General features: G+C 38.8%; 1 protein-coding gene across 2 annotated transcripts in view; it reads left to right on the top strand.

Moving 5' to 3' along the window:
• The window catches only part of LOC150079136 (uncharacterized), a 381,717-nt gene that overhangs the window by 201,779 nt on the left and 155,074 nt on the right, over positions 1 to 24,864 (top strand). For both annotated transcript variants that reach the window (XM_090382718.1, XM_090382717.1), the window contains exon 12: positions 24,371 to 24,529. In XM_090382718.1, the coding sequence (XP_090238844.1) occupies positions 24,371 to 24,529 (159 nt within the window). The remainder of the gene's footprint in view (positions 1 to 24,370; positions 24,530 to 24,864) is intronic.

Raw genomic sequence — 24,864 nt, 5'->3', positions numbered from 1 at the left:
CCCTTTCTTCTTCTCACCAATCTCATTGCCCTTCTCTGTACTCGTTCTAGCAACTCCACATCCTTCCTAAAAATGAAGCCTCTGCACCTGTACTGGGTACAGGTCTTGGAGGCCTTATACAAAGGTATAATCACCTCCTTGTCCCTGCTAGCAAAATTCCTATATATCATTGACAAAACTCCATGACCTGCTCTGGCAGCCCATCTCCACCGCTCAGAGAAATTCATATCTGACTGCACAATTACTTCCATTTTTTCATTCTCCACCTCCGTAAGTGTAGTACCACACAGTTGGTACGTTTCTCTTGGGTTACTGCTACCCATATGCAGTATTTTGCATTTGTTAATATTAAACTTCAGTTGCCATTTCTCAGCCCATCTACCTAACTTTTCTAGATCCTGTTGCAGTAGCATACTGTCTTTACTATAATTAACAATCCTGCCAACCTTTATATCGTCTGCAAACTTGGACATTAAGCCTGATATACTTCCGTCGATATCATTAATAAATACAAAAAACAACAATGGGACCAGTACCAAACCCTGGGCGACTCCACTAATAACATTAATCCACTTAGAGCAGTGTCCATTTATTACCACTCTCTGCGGCCCGGGGTGCCAAGCGATTGACTGAGCGATTTCTCTTTGTGCTTTCGCTGCAACTTTTTGATAAGTGAATTCTGCGTTCTCTTTTACATTCCTCTCTTTGAGAAATACTTTAATTTATATCAAAAGTACTGGTAGAGAGCAAGGAAGGAAAGTAACCTTTCTTTATTTTTCGCATCTAATAGACTAACTCCTACTAATTTCGCTTGGTCACTCCAGGCACTGCTCCTGCCTCCCTGTGGCGGGGCCGGTAACCTTGGCAGAAAAGTTCATCTGCCAGGGGCTAAAAGGAGCCAAGATGGAACAAAATATGTTTCCTTGTTTAGAACCGACAAGCAGTCGGCTAGACACAGAGCACGAACATGACTCTTCGCAAGCAAAGAGGTTAAAAACCATTTCCTCTGCGACTGAGTTTCCTGCATTTTTAATAATGCATTCATTATCAGAACAGCCTCTTAGTAAGCTATCCCCCTTTCTTATCCAAAAACACGGCTAGTTCTTACGAGTACGTCGTCGGACGGTCACGTTATTTTTAGCTCCTGTATTATCATGTTAGAACTATGGATTTATTTCGTGTTAAAAGTGCAGTTTTTTACCAAATAGATAATTACAACTTGAGGATTCTGTTGGTAAGCATAGTTTTGTGTTATTAGAGCTCGCTTTCGAGTTTCTTCCATTTTCTTCTCGCTGCTATTGTTCTTTGGTCACTCAGCTTAGGCGCCATAGCTGAAGCTTTTGGGAGGTGGCCACTCCTTTGCCCGACCACCACAGCTCTATCTTGCTAATTTGACTGGGGCTGTTTACCCCCTTCCGTGACCTTGGACGGGCGTCGCATTGAAGCTACCAGTTACACCGTTTAGTGCCTCCGGAGTTTACTTCCTTCTTACACTTACCCAGTGCCAGCAGTGCTTGTCTCAATAGCACGCATGCGTCGCAAATTTTCACCATCTGCATAAAGATCTGTACAGCACACCACCCATTTTATGCCAAGATCAGCTACCAGACTGCAAAAATTTGACCTGAAGAGTCTGTTCTCCTGGACCCCGCGAAGACTGAAGAGGTTTCAAGTTAAACTCTTCTTTTGTCTCAGTGTCATCACTTTTAGATATTAAATTTGCTCTTCGCATATATTTCTGATTTCAATTAACATGAATGATAAACAACCTACTGCAGCTGATATCTTTTCTCCGTTGCCATCTCTTGGTGAGATCTCAACACCTCTGACCCCTCAAGTGCCATTGACTCAATCACTGGAACCGACTATTGCCTCTCAGGAAAGCTCATCTTCAAAAGTTGTTACTGATTCTCTTTCACAATCAACTATTGACAAAGAACGTCAGACGGAGCTCCCTTCGAGTAATAAACTTGGAACTGCAGGTGCAGAGGAGAAAAATAATTTAACAAATGCTCAGGCAAGCGACCCGGGACAGAATGTTCTTATTTTATACGACAGAATTGCAAAAATGAGACGGGATCTCTCCAGCTTCCTTTCTTATGAAGGCAACAAGATTACCAAGCAATCAGGTAACACTATAATGGATAAATGGCTCAATTTGGAGACTGTTGCGACTTATCTCCTTGTAGAGAACGAAAAGCTAAAGGCCCTAAACATAGAAATAAATACACGTACCAATCTTTTGGAAAGAGTTATAAATACATTTTCCGGTATAACAACAACAAATAAGGCTTGTTTGGCCAAACAATCTGTTAGTGACAGTTCCTCTACAGACAAACCTACATTAAGACATGATGCGTCCCCTTCCCCGATTGTCACGGATGATTCAACTTTGCAGGAAGACACTGCTACTGACACTTCTATTGTCAGGACCTTTGCTGATGCTGTCAGTTCCGCTGCAAATGTTCCTAAAGTGAAACCTGACAATGTCTTAATTCTTAGAGCTTCTGAAAACAGTGATTGTAAGTCAAGTGCTGACGTTAAGACATTGGTGGCTAAAACTCTTAAATCAGATTTAAAAAATGTTAAGATCAAGTCTCTTAGGCTAGTGAGGAACAAAGGAGTCTTGCTGGAAACGGCCTCTAAAGCAGATCTAGAGTGTTTGTCCTCCTCGGAGTCTTTTACATCTGCAGGTATCAGCTCAGGTGTTCCTCGAAAGGGAAACCCCACTGTACTGATTTATGATGTCCCAAAGGAATTGACACGTGACGAGATACTTGAAAATTTATATAACAAAAATCTTGGCGATTCGGATTTTACAATTGAGGAGGTTAAGAACGGAACTTTCTTTCGTTTCTCAACTAAAGCAAGGTCAAATTTATCTGTAAACTGGGCTGTTAGTTTTTCTCCCAAGATTTACAAACATATAATTACTCTGGAGCGCATATTTCTTGCCTGGAGTTCCCATAGACACAGACCTTATACTGTTGTGACGAAATGCTTTCACTGCTTGGGATACGGTCACACCGCTCAGTACTGCACGCGCGAGTCCCCGTCTTGCAGTCACTGTGCGCAGGGTGGTCATGTATTTAACGAGTGTCCTAATAAAAACGAAGAGCCATCGTGTATCAATTGTAAGAGAGGAAAACGTGACTTTCACCATTCGGTGAGAGATAGCAACTGTCCTGTCTACAAAAAGGCCTTGGAAACAGCAAGACTGAGGATTGCCCATGAGTAACACACCCAATTCCAGTGTATATAGTGTAAATAATTCCCCTGCTGGTGATGTTAATAGTACGAACTTGCCTAGTGTTCAGTCTATTAATCTGAAATTTATGCAGATCAACGGGCATCATTCTAGAGTTGTTTCGGACGAGATTAGATTAACAGCAGAACAAAACTCAATTGACATCATCACTATTCAAGAGCCATATTTTGCTAAAGGGCGAATGGGAGATTGTTCAAAGATCACAGGTTATTCTCTTTCCACCCGAGTAATCCAACCTACTCACCAGCAACCGAAGACTTGTATTGTTGTATTAAACGACAAAATTGATGTAACTGTCATTAACGGTCTCTGTCACCAAACTGCAACTTGTATCCTTGTCACATATTCTACCATGACCTTTTATATCATCTCAATGTACTGCCCTCCATCTGAAGACTTAAATAACTCATTAAATTATTTAGAATCCACATTGAATTTTCTGGGTCCTCATAATGTCCTTATTTCAGCGGATGTAAACGCCAAGTCTAAGTTTTGGTTTAGTGCTCGCTCTGATGCTCGAGGGCAATTACTGGAAGAATTTATTATTAATAATAATATGAAGATTTTTAACAGACCTCAACAGTTCACTACGTTCTCCAGCTTCTCTGGAGAATCAAATATTGATATCACCTTCTCAAATTCCTTCTGTAATCTAGCTATCAACGATTGGACTGTACAGCCTAACTGGACAACAAGTGACCATCGAGCAATTTCTTTCTCGGTCTCCATACCTTCTCCTCCCTCAGATTCGAGTATCTGTGTGCCTGAGTACGTTCGCTTCTCAATTAATAACATTAATTGGGACATATTTGAACATTCTGTAAATGCTGATTTCTCCAAACTGACTAACTCTCATTTTGACGCCATGTCTGTGTCTGAAGCTGCGACACAGATTCAAAAAATTTTGATTAATGCATCATATAAATCATCAAGGAAAAAACGTGTCAATTCCAGAACTTGTTCCTGGTGGTCGTCAGAATTATCTTTGCTTCGGAAACAGGTCCACCACGCTCGACGCACCTATCAGCGCAATCGTCATTTGTCTCAGGCTGATGTTCGCATCTTTTATAATAATTACGTTGATCTCAAGAAACGTTATGTGAAGGCAATTGCTACCAGGAAGAAGCAAACTTGGACAGAATTTGTGCACAACTCTGGTAATGCAGACCCGTGGGGGCTACTTTATAAAATTGTAAGAAATAAATTATTTACACAAGAAGTGTATGGATCGATCATATACAATGGTCTGGAGACCACTAACTGGACGGATTCTGTAAATATTATTCTAGATAATCTTTTTCTACAGGACAATGTGAGCTCCGACTCTGATTTTCACACTAATATTCGTTCTGCCAACTCTCTGTACGTTTCTTCAATTAAGACTGAGGCTTTTAGTGCCATCGAGTTGGACACAGCTGTCAAACAAGTGAAAGTTAAGAAATGCCCAGGGATGGACATGCTGGAGAGTACCTTTATAGTACGGCTCGCCAAGATTAAGCCCAGTATACTTCTACAACTTTTCAACAAATGTTTAGATGCTGGGACTTTCCCAGATCTGTGGAAGACAGCCCTTATCAAGCTGATTAGGAAACCTGACAAGCCCCCCCAGGAACCGAGGTCTTATCGGCCTATAGCTTTATTGGCCAACCTTGGTAAGCTATTAGAACGTTTAATTGCCCTGCGATTAAACAACTTGTTATTGGAACGGGGATTAATTGCGCCTAATCAATACGGATTCACTCCTGGAAGGTCCTGCGAGGACGCCCTTGTAGACTTCATTTCTTCTGTTGAACACTCCAGTTTCAAGTATACTCTTGCTATCTTTATTGACTTCGAGGGTGCTTTTGATTCCCTTTGGTGGGAAAGTGCCCTCGAACGTTTACGTCATGCCGAATGTTCCCAGCAACTTTATCTTCTAATTAAGAGCTATTTCTCTAACAGATTTATCACCGCCAGATCTAAGTACAGTCAAATTTTGCGTCAGGTCTATCGAGGGTGTCCTCAAGGCTCCATTTTGGGACCACTTTTCTGGAACTTTGTCCTGCAAGGTTGGATTACCCGAACTTTTGACAACGTGAAGATCATGGCATATGCGGATGATTTGACAGTCCTTGTTGGTGGAAATTCAAGGTCTTCTATTGAAATATCCGCTGAGAAAGTTCTATCTGATCTTCAACAATGGACAGTTGAAAATAAGTTAAAAATTAGTTCTACCAAGACAAAAATTATGATCCTTGGCTCTAAATTGGATGTTCGTCGACCACCAAGAGTTAAAATAAACAACAGACAAATACCTCTAATAACGGAAATTAAACTTTTGGGAATAACTATTGACAGCAAGTTAAACTTTCTCCCTCATTTATCCAATCTGCGAATTAAGATCAGAAATTTCACCGGCGCTCTTGTCAGAGTTTCTAGAACTGAGTGTGGTCTTTCTAGAAGATGTTTAAGAATCTACTATAACTCTGTGTTTCTCCCTATGGTTACCTATGCTGCTGGCGCTTGGTTCCATAGGGTGCGGACTGTACAATTTCAATCAAAATTGATGACAATCCAGCGTACAATGTTACTTTGTATTTTGAAGATTTGTCGAACAGTTTCAACACCTGCTTTACAGGTTTTAGCCGGGACGTTACCACTCGATCTCTACGTAATTTTCAGAGGCTTATGTTATCGCCTGAAACGTCAGATTCCCACTGAGATCCTTGGTATTTCTATTAACACTCAAGTCGATGTTAAAGCTGAACGACAAAGAATTTGGCAAGAGTTGATCAACTTGTGGCAGAGTAGGTGGGATGGCACAACACTGGGCAGTGTAACGCGTAAGTTTTTTCCTGAAGTTGACTCTCTTACGGATAAAAAATCTACAGTCTGGTTTAGCCTTGACTTGTTTACCTCCTATTTGATATCAGGACACGGATCATTAAATAAGAAATTGTTTAAATTTCGCTTGTCTCCTATGGAACTCTGCCATTGTGGCGGTGTGGAAGATTGGCAGCACGTGTTGTACTCTTGTCCCTCATACAATGAATTTCGAGTAATTCTGCAGAATGCAATTCCCAACTTTTCATCAGGATTGGAACCTAATTTTGTATCAAATGCCACGAGTTACCGCGCTCTTCAGGATTTTGCTAAGGCAACCTTCAATAAAAGGCTCGCAATTCTTTCTGCAATGACTACACATGCGAATGTTTCAAATTCAGCTCAAGACTCTTCACCTTCACTGCAATGACGTCCATTTTCTCAACAAGATCTACCGCTCTGGACTTGTGCTCTGTGTGTGTGTCGTGTTTGTTTTTTTTTTTTTTTTTTTGAAACTCTACAAGTGTCCTACAACTGAAACTGAATTTGGCGATGAAAATTCCTGTGCTCCTTTGTTTGGATGGCTGTTAACTGACTGTGACTTTGTTATTGGTGATTAACTGTGACTTTGTTATTGGTGATTAACTGTGACTTTGCTACTAATGACTGCAGGACTTACTGGATTTAACCTCAACTGTTTTTAAGGTTTGTTTAAGGCTTCCGGGATTGTGCAAAGTTTTGTCAGTTGAATGGGTACTGTTATCCTTAATTATTTTCTTTGAACTTTTTTTTTTTTTTTTTATGTTAATATGCATAAGATTACTTTCATTGTTTACTTTGAAATTATCTGTGTTTACCTCAATCTGTTGAGGTTTTATTTTGTACAGTTTAATCTTTGTATATTTGTATAAGTTAACGAGGCGGAGATGAACTAACGTTCCAGGTGCCGCCCAAGACAAATAAATACAAAAATACAAAAATGACTCTTCGCAAGCAAAGAGGTTAAAAACCATTTCCTCTGCGACTGAGTTTCCTGCATTTTTAATAATGCATTCATTATCAGAACAGCCTCTTAGTAAGCTATCCCCCTTTCTTATCCAAAAACACTTGGAAAGTATTGCAGGGTCTTCCAAGATGGTTAAGAGATTGCAATCGGGGGACTTACTAGTAGAAACTGTCAACTGCAGGCATTCTGAAAAACTCTTGAAAGTGACAAACTTTGCTAAAATTCCAGTAAAGGTAACTGCCCATGCAACCCTAAATACATCTAAGGGTGTTATATCTAGTTGGGACCTTTTGAATGTGACAGAAGAAGAAATTAAAGAAGAGCTAAGTGAACAAAATGTAATTGCTGTCAAAAGAATTATGACTAAAAGGGACAATATACTCACACCCACCAGAAATATCATCCTCACCTTTAGCAGTCCAAATCTACCCTCATCAGTAAAAGCAGGATATCTACTCTGTCGCATTCGTCCTTATATTCCTAATCCGTTGAGATGCTATAAATGCCAAAAGTATGGCCACTCTCAGACGGCATGCAGAGGGAACCCAGCTTGTCCTAACTGTGGATCTTCCGATCACAGTCAAAATGACTGTTCAGCAAAAGAAATGACTTGTCCTAATTGCAAGGGTAACCATCCTGCTTACTCTAAAACATGTGAGAAGTGGAAAATGGAGAAAAAAATTGTAAAATATAAAGTCGAAAACAAAGTTACTTACCAAGAAGCAAGAAAATTAATTGCACCCAGTATATCTAACCCTAGCTATGCCAGTATTGCAAAAAAAATCAAACAATAGCCACGCAAACTGATGTTACTGTTCCATCCAACATATCAATCTCTGACTGGGCTCGAGCTGTTCTTTCTCAGCAGCAGTCCAATATCCAGAAACACTCAGACCAAGCAAGTAATACGCCTCTTACGATTCCAGCAAAATCTCCTCATTCGCCAGTGATTGCTACTACACCAAATAATCCCAGTTCAACTTCAAAACAGAGTATTCAGGAAACATCAAGAGTACCCATCTAAACAGGAAGATCCGATTCTTGAAATATTTGTAGAAGAAGAAGAAGATATGGACACAGGTCGCCCCACCTTTCCAAAAAGGAATAAACCAAAGCCAGAACGCCACAAGACAGCCACGTCAGGTACAGCTTCTTCTAAACTCATATAATGCCTTATATTTTACAGTGGAATTGTAGAGGCTTTAGAGGCAACATTGATGACATTCAGTACTTAATTAGACGCTACTCTCCAGTGGGTTTCTGTCTGCAGGAAACCTATTTAACTGCTAAAATTTCTGTTTCTATAAAAAACTACTCAGTCTATCGAAGAGATCGGAATACATCTGACTCTGCTCATGGTGGTGTAGCTATTTTGGTGAACTCAAAGATCCCTGCTAGTCAAATCATTCTTCAAACCCAAATCGAAGCCGTTGCTGTGCGTCTGATTGCTGAGATTGCATTTACGCTAGTCTCAGTCTATCTCCCACCAAACAATACCTACTCTTATAAAGATATCGTTTGTTTGTTTGTTATTTGATTTTTAGGAGCATTAGCAACTAAGGCCATATTGCTCCGGGATATGCGGTGGTCATTTCGTGACCTTTCCGCATCCTTCGTATTTGGTGGTGACGGGCTCAAACCCCGGTCTAATCAAGAAGCGTGTGCTACGCACTGCTGCTCCTTCCCACCTGGCTACGGAGGTGCCTTATAAAGATATCGAAGAACTTTTAGTACAGCTACCCTCCCCAATCTGCTTGCTAGGGGATTTCAATGGCCACCACCCTTTATGGGGATCCTCTAAATTAGATAGACAGGGCCGACTGATTGAAACTCTACTAGATAAACAGAACCTTACCATTCTTAACAGTGGTACACACACACCCACATACAATTACCTACTGGACAGACTTCTGCAATTGACCTCTCGATTTGTTCTCCGATACTGTTTCCAGTCATTCAGTGGTCCGCTATGGATGATCCAATGGGAAGTAACCATTTTCCAATTGTCTGTAACCTGCTCACTACACAATCACCATTAGACCAACCCTGCAGAAAATGGAAATTTTCTAAAGCCAAATGGGATCATTCAGTCAGCAATAATTCTGGACAAAGAAACTATTCAGCTACAACCTATAGACAAAGTAACTGATCATATCACATCCCATCTTTTAGTTGCAGCAAAATACTCAATTCCATTATCAAACCCCCAAACCCGACGGCACTTCAACTACTAGTGGAACGAAGAGTGCACGAAAGCAAAGAAGGAAAAAAATAAAGCATTCAATTTATTCCGTCGATTTCCGACGACAGTTAATTTAATTAGTTACAAGAAGTTAAGGGCAAAAGCGCGGTTCATTCACAGGCAAGCCAAGAAAGATTCTTGGTCTCGGTTTGCATGTACTATCAACAGAAATACCGACTCCAGATTAATATGGAAGAAAATTAGACAGCTTTCTGGGAAGTTTCCAAACATCCCTTCCCCAATTCTTTCATACAATGGGCAAGAACTCTCTGGTCGTCTAGATATAGCGAATGCCTTGGGTAAAACCTTTGCTGAAGTCTCTGCTGCATCAAATTATACTCTGAAATTCCAAAAAATTAAGACCTCCACCGAACAGAGGCCCATCAACTTCAGAACCTCACTATCACTTCCGTATAATCAGCCTCTTGAATATTGTGAACTTTTACAAGCCATCAGAACAACACGAAACAGTGCAGCTGGGCCAGATGGCATATATTATGTCATGCTGCAGCATCTCGATGAGCGAAACTTACAAATGCTGCTAGTCTTCTTTAACGGGATCTTCCTGGAAAATATTTATCCAACCTCTTGGCACCATGCTACAGTTTTGCCCTTTTTGAAACCTGGAAAAGATCCTTCCAATCCTAATAGTTACAGGCCAATCTCTCTGTCAAGTTGCCTTGGTAAAATTCTTGAAAAAATGATCCACAGTCGACTCAGCTGGATCATTGAAACTGAACAACTATTGAGTAATTGTCAACATGGCTTTCACAAAAATAGGTCCTCTCTAGATCTGATGATCAAGGCCGAATCTGAAATTTGCAATGCCTTTGTGAAAAACGAACACCTTGTCATGGTCTCCATTGATATAGAAAAGGCATTCGATACTACCTGGCAGTATGGCATTCTCAGTGACCTACATAATCTTGGTCTACGAGGCAACCTGCCTATATTTATTAGGAACTTCCTCCAGAGCCGTTCTTTCCAGGTTCGATACCAAAACTCCCTTTCTTCTACATTCTTGCAGGAAGAAGGAGTACCACAGGGGTCGGTTTTGAGTGCAACCCTATTTGCCCTTAGAATTGATTCCATTTCAAAAGAACTTCCAAATACTGTAGAAGCCTATCTTTATGCTGACGATCTATCCATTTCTTGCCATTCTCAGAACATGAGATCTATTGAACGGCAATTGCAGATGTCCCTCAATAAAATTCAAAAATGGGCTGATTTCAATGGATATCGACTTTCCCATCAGAAAACAGTTGCAATCCACTTTTGTAATCAACGTAAATTACATATAGACCCTGAACTTAGGATATCAAATTCCACCATCCCGATTGCCAACAATATTAGATTCTTGGGATTAATATTAGACAGCAAGTTAAATTTCTGTGAGCACATTAAAGTAATATGTACTACCTGTCTGAAAAAGCTGAACATGCTAAGAGCTCTATCTGCCCAGTCTTGGGGAGCAGATCGTACAACCTTGCTGCTCTTATACAGAGCACTGATTAGATCTCAGTTGGATTACGGTGCCCCAGTTTATGATTCTGCCCGAAAGAGTGTATTGCGCTGGCTCGATCCTGTACAACACGTGGCACTGAGGATTGCCCTTGGTGCTTATAGGACTTCACCAACCTATAGTCTATATATTGAAGCCCATGAGCCCCCTCTGTACCTCCGCAGAAAAATGTTACTACTTAAATATGCAGCCAGAATACAAAACTGTTCTCTGCACCCCATCCAACCATATCTCTTTAATCCACCATTTCATAATCTCTTTAGAAATAAACCAAATAAAATACGACCAGCAGGCCTACGGCTCCTTGAAATAGCACAAAATTGGAATGTTCCTCTCCAGAGTAGGCAGCACAGAAAGAATTATTCTCACCCACCATGGATTTCATTTCCTCAACCAGCCTGCGATGATTATTTTCTCCAATGGGGAAAGAATTGTTTACTGACTTTGAATGTGCAGCAACTTCATGCTAGCCATATTCAAAACTATTTTGACTTCTTACCGATATATACTGATGGTTCCAAAACTCATTCAACTGTTGGAGCAGCAGCAGTGTTTCCCTCTGCTATCATATCAGCCTCTCTTCCACCTGAGTACAGCAGCTTTTCAGCGGAATTATATGCAATTCAATTAGCTCTAGAAATTTTGACTCTTCACCCATCTGCAAAATATTTAATTTACACCGACTCTCTCAGCTCAATTAGAGCAATGCAGAATTTCTCTCATAAGGATCAACCTATATTAAATCAAATCAAGTATTTGCTGTTGAAAATTGAAGATCGTCAGCAACGAGTGAACTTCTGCTGGATTCCAGCACATTCAGGCATCAAAGGGAACGAGTTGGCTGATATTTCTGCTAAAAATCCGTCAACACTAGACTTAACCTCTATTTTTATTCCTGTTTCTGATTATAATATTATAATTCAAACAGCATACCATGAACAACTGACAAAGCTATGGCATAAACAAACAAATAACAAACTTTTCCAGTTGAAACAGGACCCAAAATTTTGGCCTTCATGCATTCAGACAGTTCGGCGAGAAGTTGTACTCGCATGGATTAGAATAGGACATACCCATCTGACTCACCTCCATCTACTGACAGGCGATGATCCTCCTCATTGTTCACAGTGCTCTGAGCATCTAACAGTCAAACATATTTTGATTGACTGTCCACATTATCAACAACATCGAACTTCAATATTTCATTCTCTGGCTAATTTCCGGGAACGGATAACATTAAATAATATCATTGGTGAAAATGCCAATATTAATGAACTTTTCTGTTATTTGAAACAAATAGGAATGTATAAGCGACTATGATTAGTTTCTGGCATGAAATGAGATTTAACCGTGTTCACATTAATTAATTATTTATTTTATCTTTTCAACATATCTATGAATAGGCGCAATATAGCCACAGCAGCTTGTGCGCCATTAAATACCCATACCCCACACACACACACACCACTCTCTGCCATTTCCCCTCAACCATCCCTTTATCCATTGCAGCAACTTGCCCTTAATGCCATACCACTGCAATTTGTACAGCAGTCTCCATGTGCAACAGTATCAAAAACTTTTCTGAAATCCAAATATCAAAATTATTTTTTGCCTCCAGTTCCTTTGTGACCACATCATTAGTATCCATGGGCCTCCGTAGCCAGGTGGGAAGGAGCAGCAGTGCGTAGCACACGCTTCTTGATTAGACCGGGGTTCGAGCCCGTCACCACCAAATACGGATGATGCGGAAAGGTCAGGGAATGACCACCGCATATTCCCGGAGCAATATGGCCTTAGTTGCTAATGCTCCTAAAAACCAAATAACAAACAACAACAAACATTAGTATCCAATCAAATTGCTCAGACAAGACTTCCTCTTAACAAATCCATGCAGTCACATCTAGGTGATCCTTCATCACTTCTTTAACCAGTGACTCCATTATTTTCCCCAGAAGAGAAGTTAAACTAACAGGTCTATAATATTTTGCCTCACCCTTTGAACACCCTTTGTGAATTGGGGATACATTTGTACATCTCCAGTCCATGGGAACCTCCCCTGAATCTAAGGATGCTCTCATAATTATGACTAAGGGTTTATTTACTTTAATTGCTGCAGCCTCCAATATAACTGGATAGATTCCATCTGCCCCGGGTGCCTTTTTTATGTTTAACTTCAGCAATTTCTCCTTCACTTTGTTCTCTGTTATTACAAAACCATTTAGCTCACTTTTAGGGTTTAGTAAATTGGTGTCCTCCCCTTCCTTGCAGAATTCCTCATGTGTGAATATAGATGCAAAATACTCCTTCAATTTGTCAGCTATACGAGCAGGATCATCAACAGTCAAACCACCAAAATCAAGTGGACCAATGTGATTCATCCCCTTCCCATTTAGAATTCACTGTTTTTAACATCAACTGTTGATCGCACTGTGTAGAATTCAAAAACTGCCTAAGACCACTGTAGTCTCATTTATGAAAATAAAAACCCTTTCCCTTTACCCTTTGTGCTAGTTACATCTTTAAGTAAATCCCACTCAGTAGACTGCGATCACCATCACCTAATGGTTCCTTTATCTGCAATTCCTAATGTATGACTCATCACTTCTGATAATGAGATCAAGAGTATTACTCCCTCTGGTTTCCCCTTGAACATGTTGCTGTAGAAAACAATCCTCCAATAAATCTGCAAAAGTTTTGCTAGTGTGCGAGTGACCATCCCACAAGTTCCAGTCAATATCTGGAATGTTAAAATTCCCCATTACAATACATTCTGATTTACTGGCCCACTGTATTTCTCTGCACAATCAATTTGTTGTACTCATCAGAGTCATTAGGCCTATAACACACTCCTACTCTCATTTTCCCTTTTCCAGTGTTTATGTCACACTAAACTGACTCAACATTGCACTGTCCACCCATGTCAACTGGATGTACTTTCTTAGATTTTGTGTTTCTTAACTAACAGCATAACCCCTCCTCCCTTCCTACCTTGTCTATTCTTTCTGTATGCATTCTACTCCCCAAATTCCAATTGTTATATCTGTGTGACACCATGTCTCTGATATCCCAACAATATCTGCCTTTGATTAGCACTTCAAATTCATCAAATTTATTTACTATACTTCTAGCATTGGTGTACATGCAAGTATACATGCACTCATTTATAACGTGTTTCACTGGACTGCAAGATGTGTTCACTGTATCGAGTACTTGTTATACCTGGGTTAGGTGATTCGGAACAATAGAAGTGTAGGAAGCAGAGGCAAACTTGAATTGTAAACTGTAGAAGATTAACGTATGTATGGAAATTATTTGTGGCCCTATAAAGTACTGATTGTTTCGAAAAGTGATTATCCAATTTTCAGGAACAAATGTAGGGTCATTTGACTGGTCTTCTGCTTTTTTTCTCAACTTTCTTCTGATCATTCTTAAGGCACTGAACACCTCTGCATCAATGTATCATCTCTAGCTTCAAAAAAACACTGAAGCTTTTCTACACTGTCAACAGCTGGTCCATATGATGGAGGCTGAATGGAGTTTTCTTTGTCTACTTCTTCACCTGCTACTCAGATAGTTTCTATGATGTCTTCTGTTGTAAGATCTCCCGAAGTTATGATGTCATCATCTACATGCTCTCAACTGTCAATGTTTGGAAGTTGATTCAAATACTCTGGACTCCTCTTTTTTAACCACTCAGATAACAGAATGTGATCTTTCTCACCGGTAATCTTATCTTTCTTTGACTGAAATCCAGTCTTCTTGAAACAATTTTGAATGCAGCTTTGTGAAATGCATTCCCACGCATCGCTCATAAACCATATAGCATTGAGAACTGAGATTCCCGTTTCAATTCCCTTGTCTATTCTGCCAATGAGCAAAAGGACCAAGTTGCGATTGAACATGAGCTTTGAAACTTCTGATTACACCTTGATCTATTGGTTGTAGCACTGCAGTATGTTTGGAGGAAAAGAAGAGAGAGAAAAAAAAAAAAAACATTGTTGACTTTCTGTGGATGTGGAGAACAGTTATCTACAACAAGTATAGTTATGCATTTTTCTGTTCGAAGATGTTTGTCCCACCTTTTGAGATAATCCATGCAAATATCTGAAGTCATCCAAGCTTTTCTGTTCAATGTATAAGCCACTGGAAGTTGCTTTACATTCTTGAAGCATCTTGGTTTGGTAGACTTTCCAATCACCAGAAGCCTTCTTTTATCTGGTCCAGACATTCGTGCAGATAGCCACTGTAAGTCTATTCTTCGACAACTTTTGTCCTGGAATTTCAAAGTTTGGTCAGGAGTGACATCATAGAAAATTTAAGCTTCATCCATATTGTAGATTTCATCGTCACTGTAGCCTTGAGAATGAAGCGGCCACACATCGGTTATCCACTTAGATGTTATCTCCATGTCCACCACAGATGTTTTTCCACTGATTTTGCCATAGTAAATTTTATGCCGATTCTTAAAACGATCAAGCCACCCATTTGGGCAACAAAATCCTGCATAGTTGAAAAGCCTTGCAAATTCTTCTGCTTTAGCCTTTAAGATTGGTCCACTTATGGGTAAACCAGCATTTCTTTGTGCAGCGAACCATTTCAGCAGAACTTGATCAACATCACCTTTGTCACATTTCTTGAGTCTCTTCGCATTTGTTACATTGTCATCACAAGCCTTCAACACTGTGTCTCTATTTTTCTACACTGTTGAAACAGTAAACGAAGAAAGTCTATACTTTTTGCATATCTCTGTGTTCTTCTGACCAGTCCGCAGTTCTTTAATAATTTTGGCTTTTTCCTTCACCGAGAATGATTTTCTCTTCGACATTTTTGGACTCAGAGATTGAAACCAAGTTCCTCTTACTGTCCTTTAGAAGTGAGAATAGAATTCGTCCTTAAAAGGACAGTTTATAAAATTTTCTGTGGAATCCACTATCTGAAACAATCAGCATCAAAGCAGCGAATGCATATAAGCTCTCTGGAGGTCTGCTTTCATCTATTCAGCAGCAGCCAGCGATTGGTCATTGGGAAAGGATTTTACTGCTTGTTGATTGGTTTGCTGATTGACCAATAGCTATCTGCTGCAGAGTAGGTAAAAGCAGACCTCTAGAGAGGTTAGAAGCATTCGCTGCTTTTGATGTTGATCGTTCTAGACAGCGGATTTCACAAGCAATTTTATACATTTTCTTTTGAAGGACAAGTAGGAACTTTCTTCTCATTTGTAAAGGATGACAAGAAGCACTTGCTTTGCAGTACATGGCGGTCTGTTCCCTCGTTATATCCGGGATGTGCTTGTTATATCTGACTGAATACTACGTGTTTTTAAATGACACCAAACAAAATATCTCAGTTTACTCATAAGTGGGCTCGTTATAAACAAGTTTAACTGTAATAATAAAAACCTGCTCCCTTCAGTGGCTTCTGAACTTATCCCTTAAGGTTGTAAAATATTTTTGGCTTTTGCATTTAATATATTATTTCACAGCTTACTTCTGTGTTATATTATATCTTCTGTTATGGGTATTGTTTGTATTGTGCCTTTCTTTTATATGTTGATATTTTAGCAATGTTGGTTTCTGCTATTTTGTGGAAGTCTGTAACTTCCAGAATTGGCTTAATCTTTCATTTGAGCACTGCCATCTCTTATATGTATTTCTGACATGTTAGTTATGCTTCCATCCATTGAAATTGTTTATTATTATAAACAGTTTTAATTAATGGCAGCATGAAAATAGCTTTGAAAATCAGGGATGGGGGGGAATCACAGTTGTGAGCCTCAGTTATTTATTTTGGCCTGAAATTAAATAATTTCTCTGAAAATGATATTTAAAATTGATCAAAAGTATTGAATAAATAAATAAATAAACAGTGTAGAGAATATTCCATTGAAAAAGTAACAAGTTTGTTTTTTATGATTTTTATTTTATTTAAAATTTTGATTTGATTTTTGACAATAATTTCACTTGAATGTTGGGCTTTAAGTCAACATAAAATTAACATTCAAACACTAATAACTTTGTTCTTTTCCGTCCCTGAGTTATTCTGCAGATTTTTTAGCCAGCACAACTTACAAATTGAGTGATACAGGTTAATCCATTGACATGATATTTGGTATAATGGTCTAGAAGAATATGCTGAGTCCTTGAATTTTGAAAACCATTCATTGAGAATGGTTAAATTTGTTTACAAAGTGTTCATTTTTAAAAAAAACTTAAATTTCATGAATGAACTCATTCCACAGAGTGGCCTCTAGAGAAATACTATTGAAAGGGTTAAAGTAATTACAGGTACTGTGACACACTTATTAAACTATACAACCTATTTTACTATATATATATATATTTTTTTTTTTTTTTTAATTAATGTCTGCAAATATAGCTTTTACTTTTGTCTGAGTTCTGTCAAGTACTGATTAAATTGACTTCAAATGACCTTCCCCCCCATCTGATAATACAGGTAATTAATGTCAGTGGAGTGTAATCCCCATAGTGGAGTAATGTGCCAATGCCATCATCATTAGCACATTACTCCACTATTTGGTTTACTGTCAAAGCAAACATTAAGGAATGCACACAAATCACATATCAAAAAAATGGATGGAAAGCCCATGTAGTTTTGAAATTTTGTCAGTGCTCCACTGTCAGCAAATTTCCATAAAACAGAGGAATATTAAAGAAAACAAGATACCTGGTGATAAGTTAAGACTGTTTGAAGAGAATATTGGCATAGGTCAGGGGTTGGCAACCTGTGGCTCTTTGAACACGTAACTGTGGCTCTAACATTTAGCCCACGTGAAGCACAATTTGAAATGGAGTTGGAGGACTTAAAAAAAAAAAAAACTCCCACCTCCCCCAGCTTGAGCTGAGGTGTGGCTCTTCAGATTCTCTCTCTTTTTTTTTAATTAGATCAAAAATGGCTCTTTATTTGAAAAAGGTTGCCGATCCCTGGCATAGGACATTTGTACTTCCTCAAAAAAAAAAAAGAGAAATACATGTCTGTCATTTGCAAGTACTGGGAAGGGTTATGTGAACCAAAGGAAAGGTGGAAGTAATGCATCATATGATGGAACTGTAGAGCTTTGGATTTTGAAAGTATTAAATTTTTCTTCTGGAACCAGTTTATAAATTTTTTTTCATCTTACTGGAAAATTAAAAGATTAACAATTAACAAATTATCAGTAAAAAAAAAAAAAAAAAAAGAAAAAAGTAAACTGCAACCATTATCAATTCACTGCAGAATGGACGCCTCCTCAACGATTCATATTGAGGGAAATGGACTATAATCTGCCATGTTGGTCCAGTGTGGGTTGGCAGATCAACTGTATTTAGCAGTAAGGGGTGGAACCCTAGTCTACTCAAAGAACATATGCTACTGCACTCCCACTCCTGACCATTCGGCTGTAGAGGCCTTTAGAAATTAGCAGCAGTATACAAGATATAGTTGTTTGTGCATTACAAGGCTTGTAGAGGTGGAATGTAGGGTACTTTCATCACACAAAATTAAATATAGGATTTATAGTCAGTCAGTAGGAGAAGGCCATTATATATACAAGAAGAATGGAGTGATGAAAGAACAGCATCTTAAGGAGTTTCAGCATTAGTGGGGAATTTAAGTGAGAGAGAGATATGAGATGACATCCACTATCAGATTTAGTGAGAGGAAAGAAGAAACTTGCTTATGTGTAAATTAATCACTTAAACACACTTTTCAAAAATCGTGACTATTATTATTTTGTATTATTATAAAAAAAGGGGCTCTGAGCTGTAATATGTTGATGTATATCAGTTTTTTAGCTTAAATCTAATTTGCTATAGTATGCTTGTTTTGTGTGATAATGTAAACAAAAAAAAAACTATTATTTTTGTGAAAAAATACAATGTATGGCTATGAAATAACAAGACTGCACACCCAGCCATTACACACCAAGTGCCACCCGTGAAGCAAAGGCACATAGTTAACCTTGAACCTTTTCCTAGTTGTCTGCCAAGTCATGTTCCACCATACTCATATCCAGTTATATTAAGGTTCGTTACAGCAAAACAAGAAAGCAAACTCATAACCATAATTATGAGAGCATCATTGAACTCAGGAGAAGTCCATGCAGACTGGAGATGTGCAAATGTATCCCCAATTCACTAAGGGATATCAAAGGGTGACATGAGTAATTACAGATCTGTTAATTTAACTTCTTTTCCAGAGAAAATAATTGAGTCACTGGTTAAAGAAGCATTGCAGTATCATCTAGGCAATACTGCAGTAATAATTCTGACACTGCATGGGTTTGTTATGGGGAAATCTTGTCTACCAATTTAATTGGATACTATGATGTGGTCATAAAGGAACTGGAGGCAAAAAAAAAAAAAAATAATAATTTTGATATCGTATACTAAGATTTCAGGAAAGTTTTTGATACTGTTGCACATGGAAGACTACTGTACAGATTGGAGCAGTATGGTATTAAGGTCAAGTTGCTACAGTGGATAAAACGGTTGAGTGAGAGAAGACAGAGTATTAATCAGTGGACACTGCCTTTGGTGGACTAATGTTATTAGTGCAGTCCACAGGGTTTGGTGTTGGACCTGCTGTTATTTTGTATACTTATCAAGTTTATCAGGCTTAATGTCGAAGTTTGCAAATGACACAAAGATTGGCAGAGTTGTTAATGACAGTATGCTACCATAACAGGATCTTGAAAAGATGGGCTGAGAAGTGGCAACTGAAGTTTAATATTGACAAATACAAAGTACTGCATATGGGTAGCAGTAACCCCAGAGAAATGTACCAACGTATTGGAGAATAAAAAAGACCGGGGGGTAATTGTGCAGTCATATAGGAAATTTTCTGAGCAGTGCAGACAGACTGCCAGAGCAGGTAATGGGGTTTTGTCAGTGGTATACAGGATTTTTTCTTCAGGGATAAGGAGGTGATTATCTCTTTGTATAAGGCAGTGGTCACGCCACATCTAGAGTACTGCATACAGGTCTGGAGGTCTTATTTTAGGAAGGATGTAGAGTTGCTAGAATGAGTACAAAGGTGGGCAACAAGATTGGTAAGAGGAACCAAGAACGGCTTAAGTTCTGCCATTTGCAGTGTCTGGAGACTAGGCACATGCAAGGTGATATGATTGACATGTGTAAGGCTTCAAATGGTTTGAGCAGGCTCATTGCTGATGAAATTTTCCCTCTTGCTCAGATTATGAACTTGAGGGGGCATAAACTCAAATTGAGGAAAGACAGTTGTAGAATAGATGTGCAATAATTTGCCTTTAGCCAGCAGGTAGTTGATTGCTGGAATAAGCTTCCATTTGTTGTTGTTGTTGTGGAAGTTGATAGCTTAAATATATTCAAGGAAGAACTGGACAATCTTTTGGAGTGAATGGATGGGTGAAATGGTAAGTTTTGTTTTTTTTTTTTGCTGATGCCGCATAACTTGCTTTCTTGCATCCTATGCCTCTACTAATGCAATTGCTAAAGTTGTCAGCTGCCCAACTCAGTGCCAACTCATAGCTGTGTTGCCCAATCAAAAGGGTTGCACTTTTGATTGGGCATAAATTTGAGTTTGAAGTACTGATTAAGTCATCAAATGCAGACATTGTACGGATAGTGAAGACAGGTGTCACTGAGACATAAGCGATGCTGAATTTGAATGTGGGGATTACAATGTACACAGGAAGGGCAGACAGTGTAGAAGGGTTGTGCTCTTAATTAAGAAGCATATTAAATCTGAGGCAGTGCATCCAGTCGACATGGGTGACGAGTGGAATCTTGTCAGTTTAGTGTCATATAAGCACTGAGAAAACAAAATTAATAGGCCTAATGACTGTGATGAGTACCAAATAGCTATATAGAGAAATGGAGTGGGCCAGTAAATTAGAATGTAGATTTCTTGGGTAACTGTTTTCTGCAGCAGCATGTTAGGGAGGTAACAAGAGGAAGCGATATTCTTGATCTAGTAATCAGCAGTGGTTCTTCATGCATTAAGAATCTGCAGGTAAAAGACTCACTAAGTATCCGTGATCAGTATTCGTGATCACAGTGTACTAATATGGAATTTAATTAAAGACATAACTACTGTCGAGGGTAAAGGGAAAGGCTTTTCCTTTCGTGAAGGTGACTACAGTGGTGTTGGACAGAGTTCATATTATATGCAGTGGAGCTAACTGATGATGTTACCAACAGCAAATTCTAAATGGGAAGTAATCATAAAAGTATTTGGCTTTTCACACCAGTGAAGAAATACTGTTCAAGGCTTGGACCTAAATGAATGTCAGCTGAACTATTTGAGACACTGGTAGAGAAGAAAAGTAAAGAAAAACTGGTAGAGAAGAAAAGGTCATAGGATGCATATATATATATTATCAGGCGATATAGAAACCTATGATAAATATCTAAATTAGTCTGTAATCAAGTCACGAAGGCTAAGCAAGGTAAGGCAGATTATGAGACGTCTCTGTTAAAGAGCAGCAGCGGCAAAGACTTCTATGCTTATATTAACAGTAGAATGAAAGGATTACATTGGGCTATTGATGTCCCTGCTCAGTTTTCTGACAAATTGAATAAGTATTTTGCACCTACATTGAGGAAGTCTTTAGGGGAGGGGATGCCAAAAGTTCATCTATGTCTGATGGGGAGATGACTTTGTGATAACTGAAAGAAAAGTAGAAAAGATTGTTGAAGCTGAATATAAAAAGGCACCTGTGCTGGTTGGAATCTATTCAATTATATTAAAGAAGGCAGCAAAGAGGGTAAGCAAACCCTTAGCCATAATTATGAGAGCATCCTTGATTGCAGGAGAAGTCCCCATGGACTAGAGATGTTCAAATCTATCCCCAGTTCATAAAGGGGAATCAAAAGTAACATGAGTAATTACAGACTTGTTAGCTTAATGTCTGTTCCAGTGAAACAGTGGAGTCATTGGTTAAAGAAGTAATGAAGGATCATCTGGATTCCTCTCACTGGAGAGGAATGCGATTATACTGCAGTCACAGAATGGATTCGTTAAGGGGCAGTCTTGTCTAACCAACCTGGTAGATTATGATGCAGTTACCTACAAAATGGATGGAAAAGATAATTTTGATGTCATTTACTTGGATTTCAGGAAGGCTTTTGATACTTTTGCACAAAAATGACTGCTCTTCAAGGCAATGTGGCATTAAGGACAATTTACTACTGAGGATAAAGGGAGGTTAAGTGGAAGAAGACAGAGAGTGGTTATCTATGAGCACTACTGTTCATGGACTAATATTATTAGTGGATTCCCTCAGTGTTCAATGGTAGGCCCATTGTTGTTTTCAATAATGATTAATGATGTTGAAGAAGGTATATCAGGTTTAATATATACGTTTGCAGGGTGACAGGTTTATATACGTTTGGCAGGGTGACAGTAATGATGCAACAACATTCGATGGTTCGTCAATCGATGGTTTGACTGTTGATGATCCTGCTCAGATAGCAAACAGGTGGTTAATTGCTGGAACAAACTTCCATCTGTCGTTGTGGAAGTTGATAGGTTGAATAAATTTAAGGAGGAACTGGACAGGCATTTGAAGGGAATGGTGTGATTTTTTTTTGGCTGATGCTGCATAAGCTCGTACACTTGCTTTCTTGCATCAAATGCCACTGCTACTACTACTACTACTACAAGTAAAGATCTTGCAACAAGATCTAGAAAAAAATAGGTAAATGTGTGGAGAAATAGCAGTTGAAGTTTAAGTCTCTCTCTCTCTCTCTCTCTCTCTCTCTCTCTCTCTCTCTCTCTCTCTCTCTCTCTCTCTCTCTCTCTCTCTCTCTCTCTCTCTCTCTCTCTCTCTTTTTTTGGCCAGTGCAGCATAAGCCTCAGGCTTCCTTGCACCATATAACTAATAATATTGCATATAGGCAGCAGTAATCTCAGACTTAAGTTATCAACAGTGTGGTCTACACAATCAGAGTAATGGAAAATAAGAGACTTGGAGGTAAAATATAAAATTCTGCGAGCAACGCATATTTGTTGCAAGGAGAGCTCATGGGGTTTTGTCAGTGTTATACTATTGCATTAATCAGGCATACAGGTTATGTAAATGTGCCATACTGCATATTGATTTTCATCTGATGTTATTATTATTATTATTATTATTAGCCATATGTTACAAGGAAGCCTGAGGCTTATGCTGCACCAGGCAAAAAAAAAAAAAAAAAAAATTTCTGAATTTACCCAGAGAGAGAGAGAGAGAGAGAGAGAGAGAGAGAGAGAGAGAGAGAGACAGAGAGAGAGAGAAGTAGAAGGGAATCACCAAGAAAGATAAGAATGGTGATATCCAGCTCAGGACCCTGGGTATGCCAAGCCCATACTTACCAGATGTGAGCCCCCGGGGGGTTTGGAGAGGAAGGAGGTATCTGAATGAATTTACAGAAGGATTAGACAAATTATTAGAAAATATGTACAGATTTTTTTTTTTTTTTTTTTTTTTTTTGTGATGCTATATAAAGCTTTAGCCAATGGGTGGTTGATTGTTGAAACAAACTTCCATCTGTTGTTGTGGAATTTAATAGTTTAAATAAATTCAAGGAAGAACTAGACAAACTATTGGAGGGAATGAATAGGTGAAATGGGAGGCGTAATTTTTTTTTTTTTTTGGCTGAGGTATAAGCTTGCTTTCTTGCATCATTTACTAATGCTTTTGATATGCAGAGGCTTTGCTAGCAAGGATAAGGAGGTGATTATCCCCTTGTACAACAAGGCTCCGGTTAGGCTCTAGTACAGGTCTGGAAGCCTCACTTTAGAAAGTTTGTTTGTTTGTTATTTGGTTTTTAGAAGCATTAGCAACTAAGGCCATATTGCTCCGGGTATATGCGGTGGTCATTCCCCAACTTTCCGCATCTGGTGGTGATGGGCTCGAACCCATTCTAATCGAGAAGTGTGTGCTACGCACTGCTGCTCCTTCCCACCTGGCTACGGAGGCGCCTACTTTAGAAAGTGATGTAGATCTGCTGGAATGGGTGCAGAGAAGTGCAACCAGATTGGTGAAGGATACAAAAGGGTGCTCTTACCTATAAACTATAAAGGCTTTGGTTCCACAAATTGGCACTTGCGAGATGATCTGATTGAGGTGTTTATTATTATTAGCCGTATGGTGCAAGGAAGCCTGAGGCTTATGCAGCACCAGTCAAAAAAAAAAAAAAAATCTGAATTACCGTGTGTGTGTGTGTGTGTGTGAGAGAGAGAGAGAGAGAGAGAGAGAGAGAGAGAGAGAGAGAGAGAGAGAGAAAACAAAAGTCAGAAGTAGAAAGTAATCACCAAGAAAGAGAAGAATGATGATATCCAGCTTAGGACCCTGGGTGTGCCAAGAACCCAGGGTCCTGGGTTCTTGGCACACCCAGTAAACACCAAGAACTACAGAAAATAGATTGTCCCTGGGGCAATCTATTTTCTGTAGTTCTTGGTGTTGATGACCTGGTCACTACAAACTTGGTTACTGATTTACTTAGAATATATTATTTTCATTTTTAATTTCGAGATTTTTTTTTTTTTTAAATCATTAAAACTATCTTGCAGCTCAGAAAAGACAAGCAGCTCTTAATGAAATTCAGAGACTGAAAACAGATGGGGTTCTAGGCAATGATGCTAAGGGTGCAGAAGGTACCATCACAATTAACGACATTCGGCTACCACTGAAACATGAATTTATGGTTGCAAGACTAGAAGAAAAACTGGGTATGGTTTTAGTCATTATTGATTGAGAGTTTTATTCTGTAATATGTAATAAATATACATTCACTACATTAAAAATTTTTAAATATATGGTGATATTGAAAAATCAATTATAAACATTGATTTCTCATATTTTTGTCACTTGCATGCGATGAAACTGCACTTGTTTCAATTTTTCTATATAACACACACACACACACACACACACACACACACACACACACACACAGCTTACTTTTTAGTATACTAAAATGAAAATACAATAAAACATCGGCTATTGCAGACAATATGTATGTGTATATAAACAAAAAATTATAGTTTATTAGAACTTACATAGT

Source organism: Mastigoproctus giganteus, chromosome 10, assembly GCF_048544385.1.
Source record: "Mastigoproctus giganteus isolate SK-2022 chromosome 10, ASM4854438v1, whole genome shotgun sequence".
In the NCBI taxonomy this organism is placed as follows: Eukaryota; Metazoa; Arthropoda; class Arachnida; order Uropygi; family Thelyphonidae; genus Mastigoproctus; species Mastigoproctus giganteus.
Note: the sequence above shows the minus strand (reverse complement) of the source record. Positions and strands in the feature narration are given on the sequence as shown.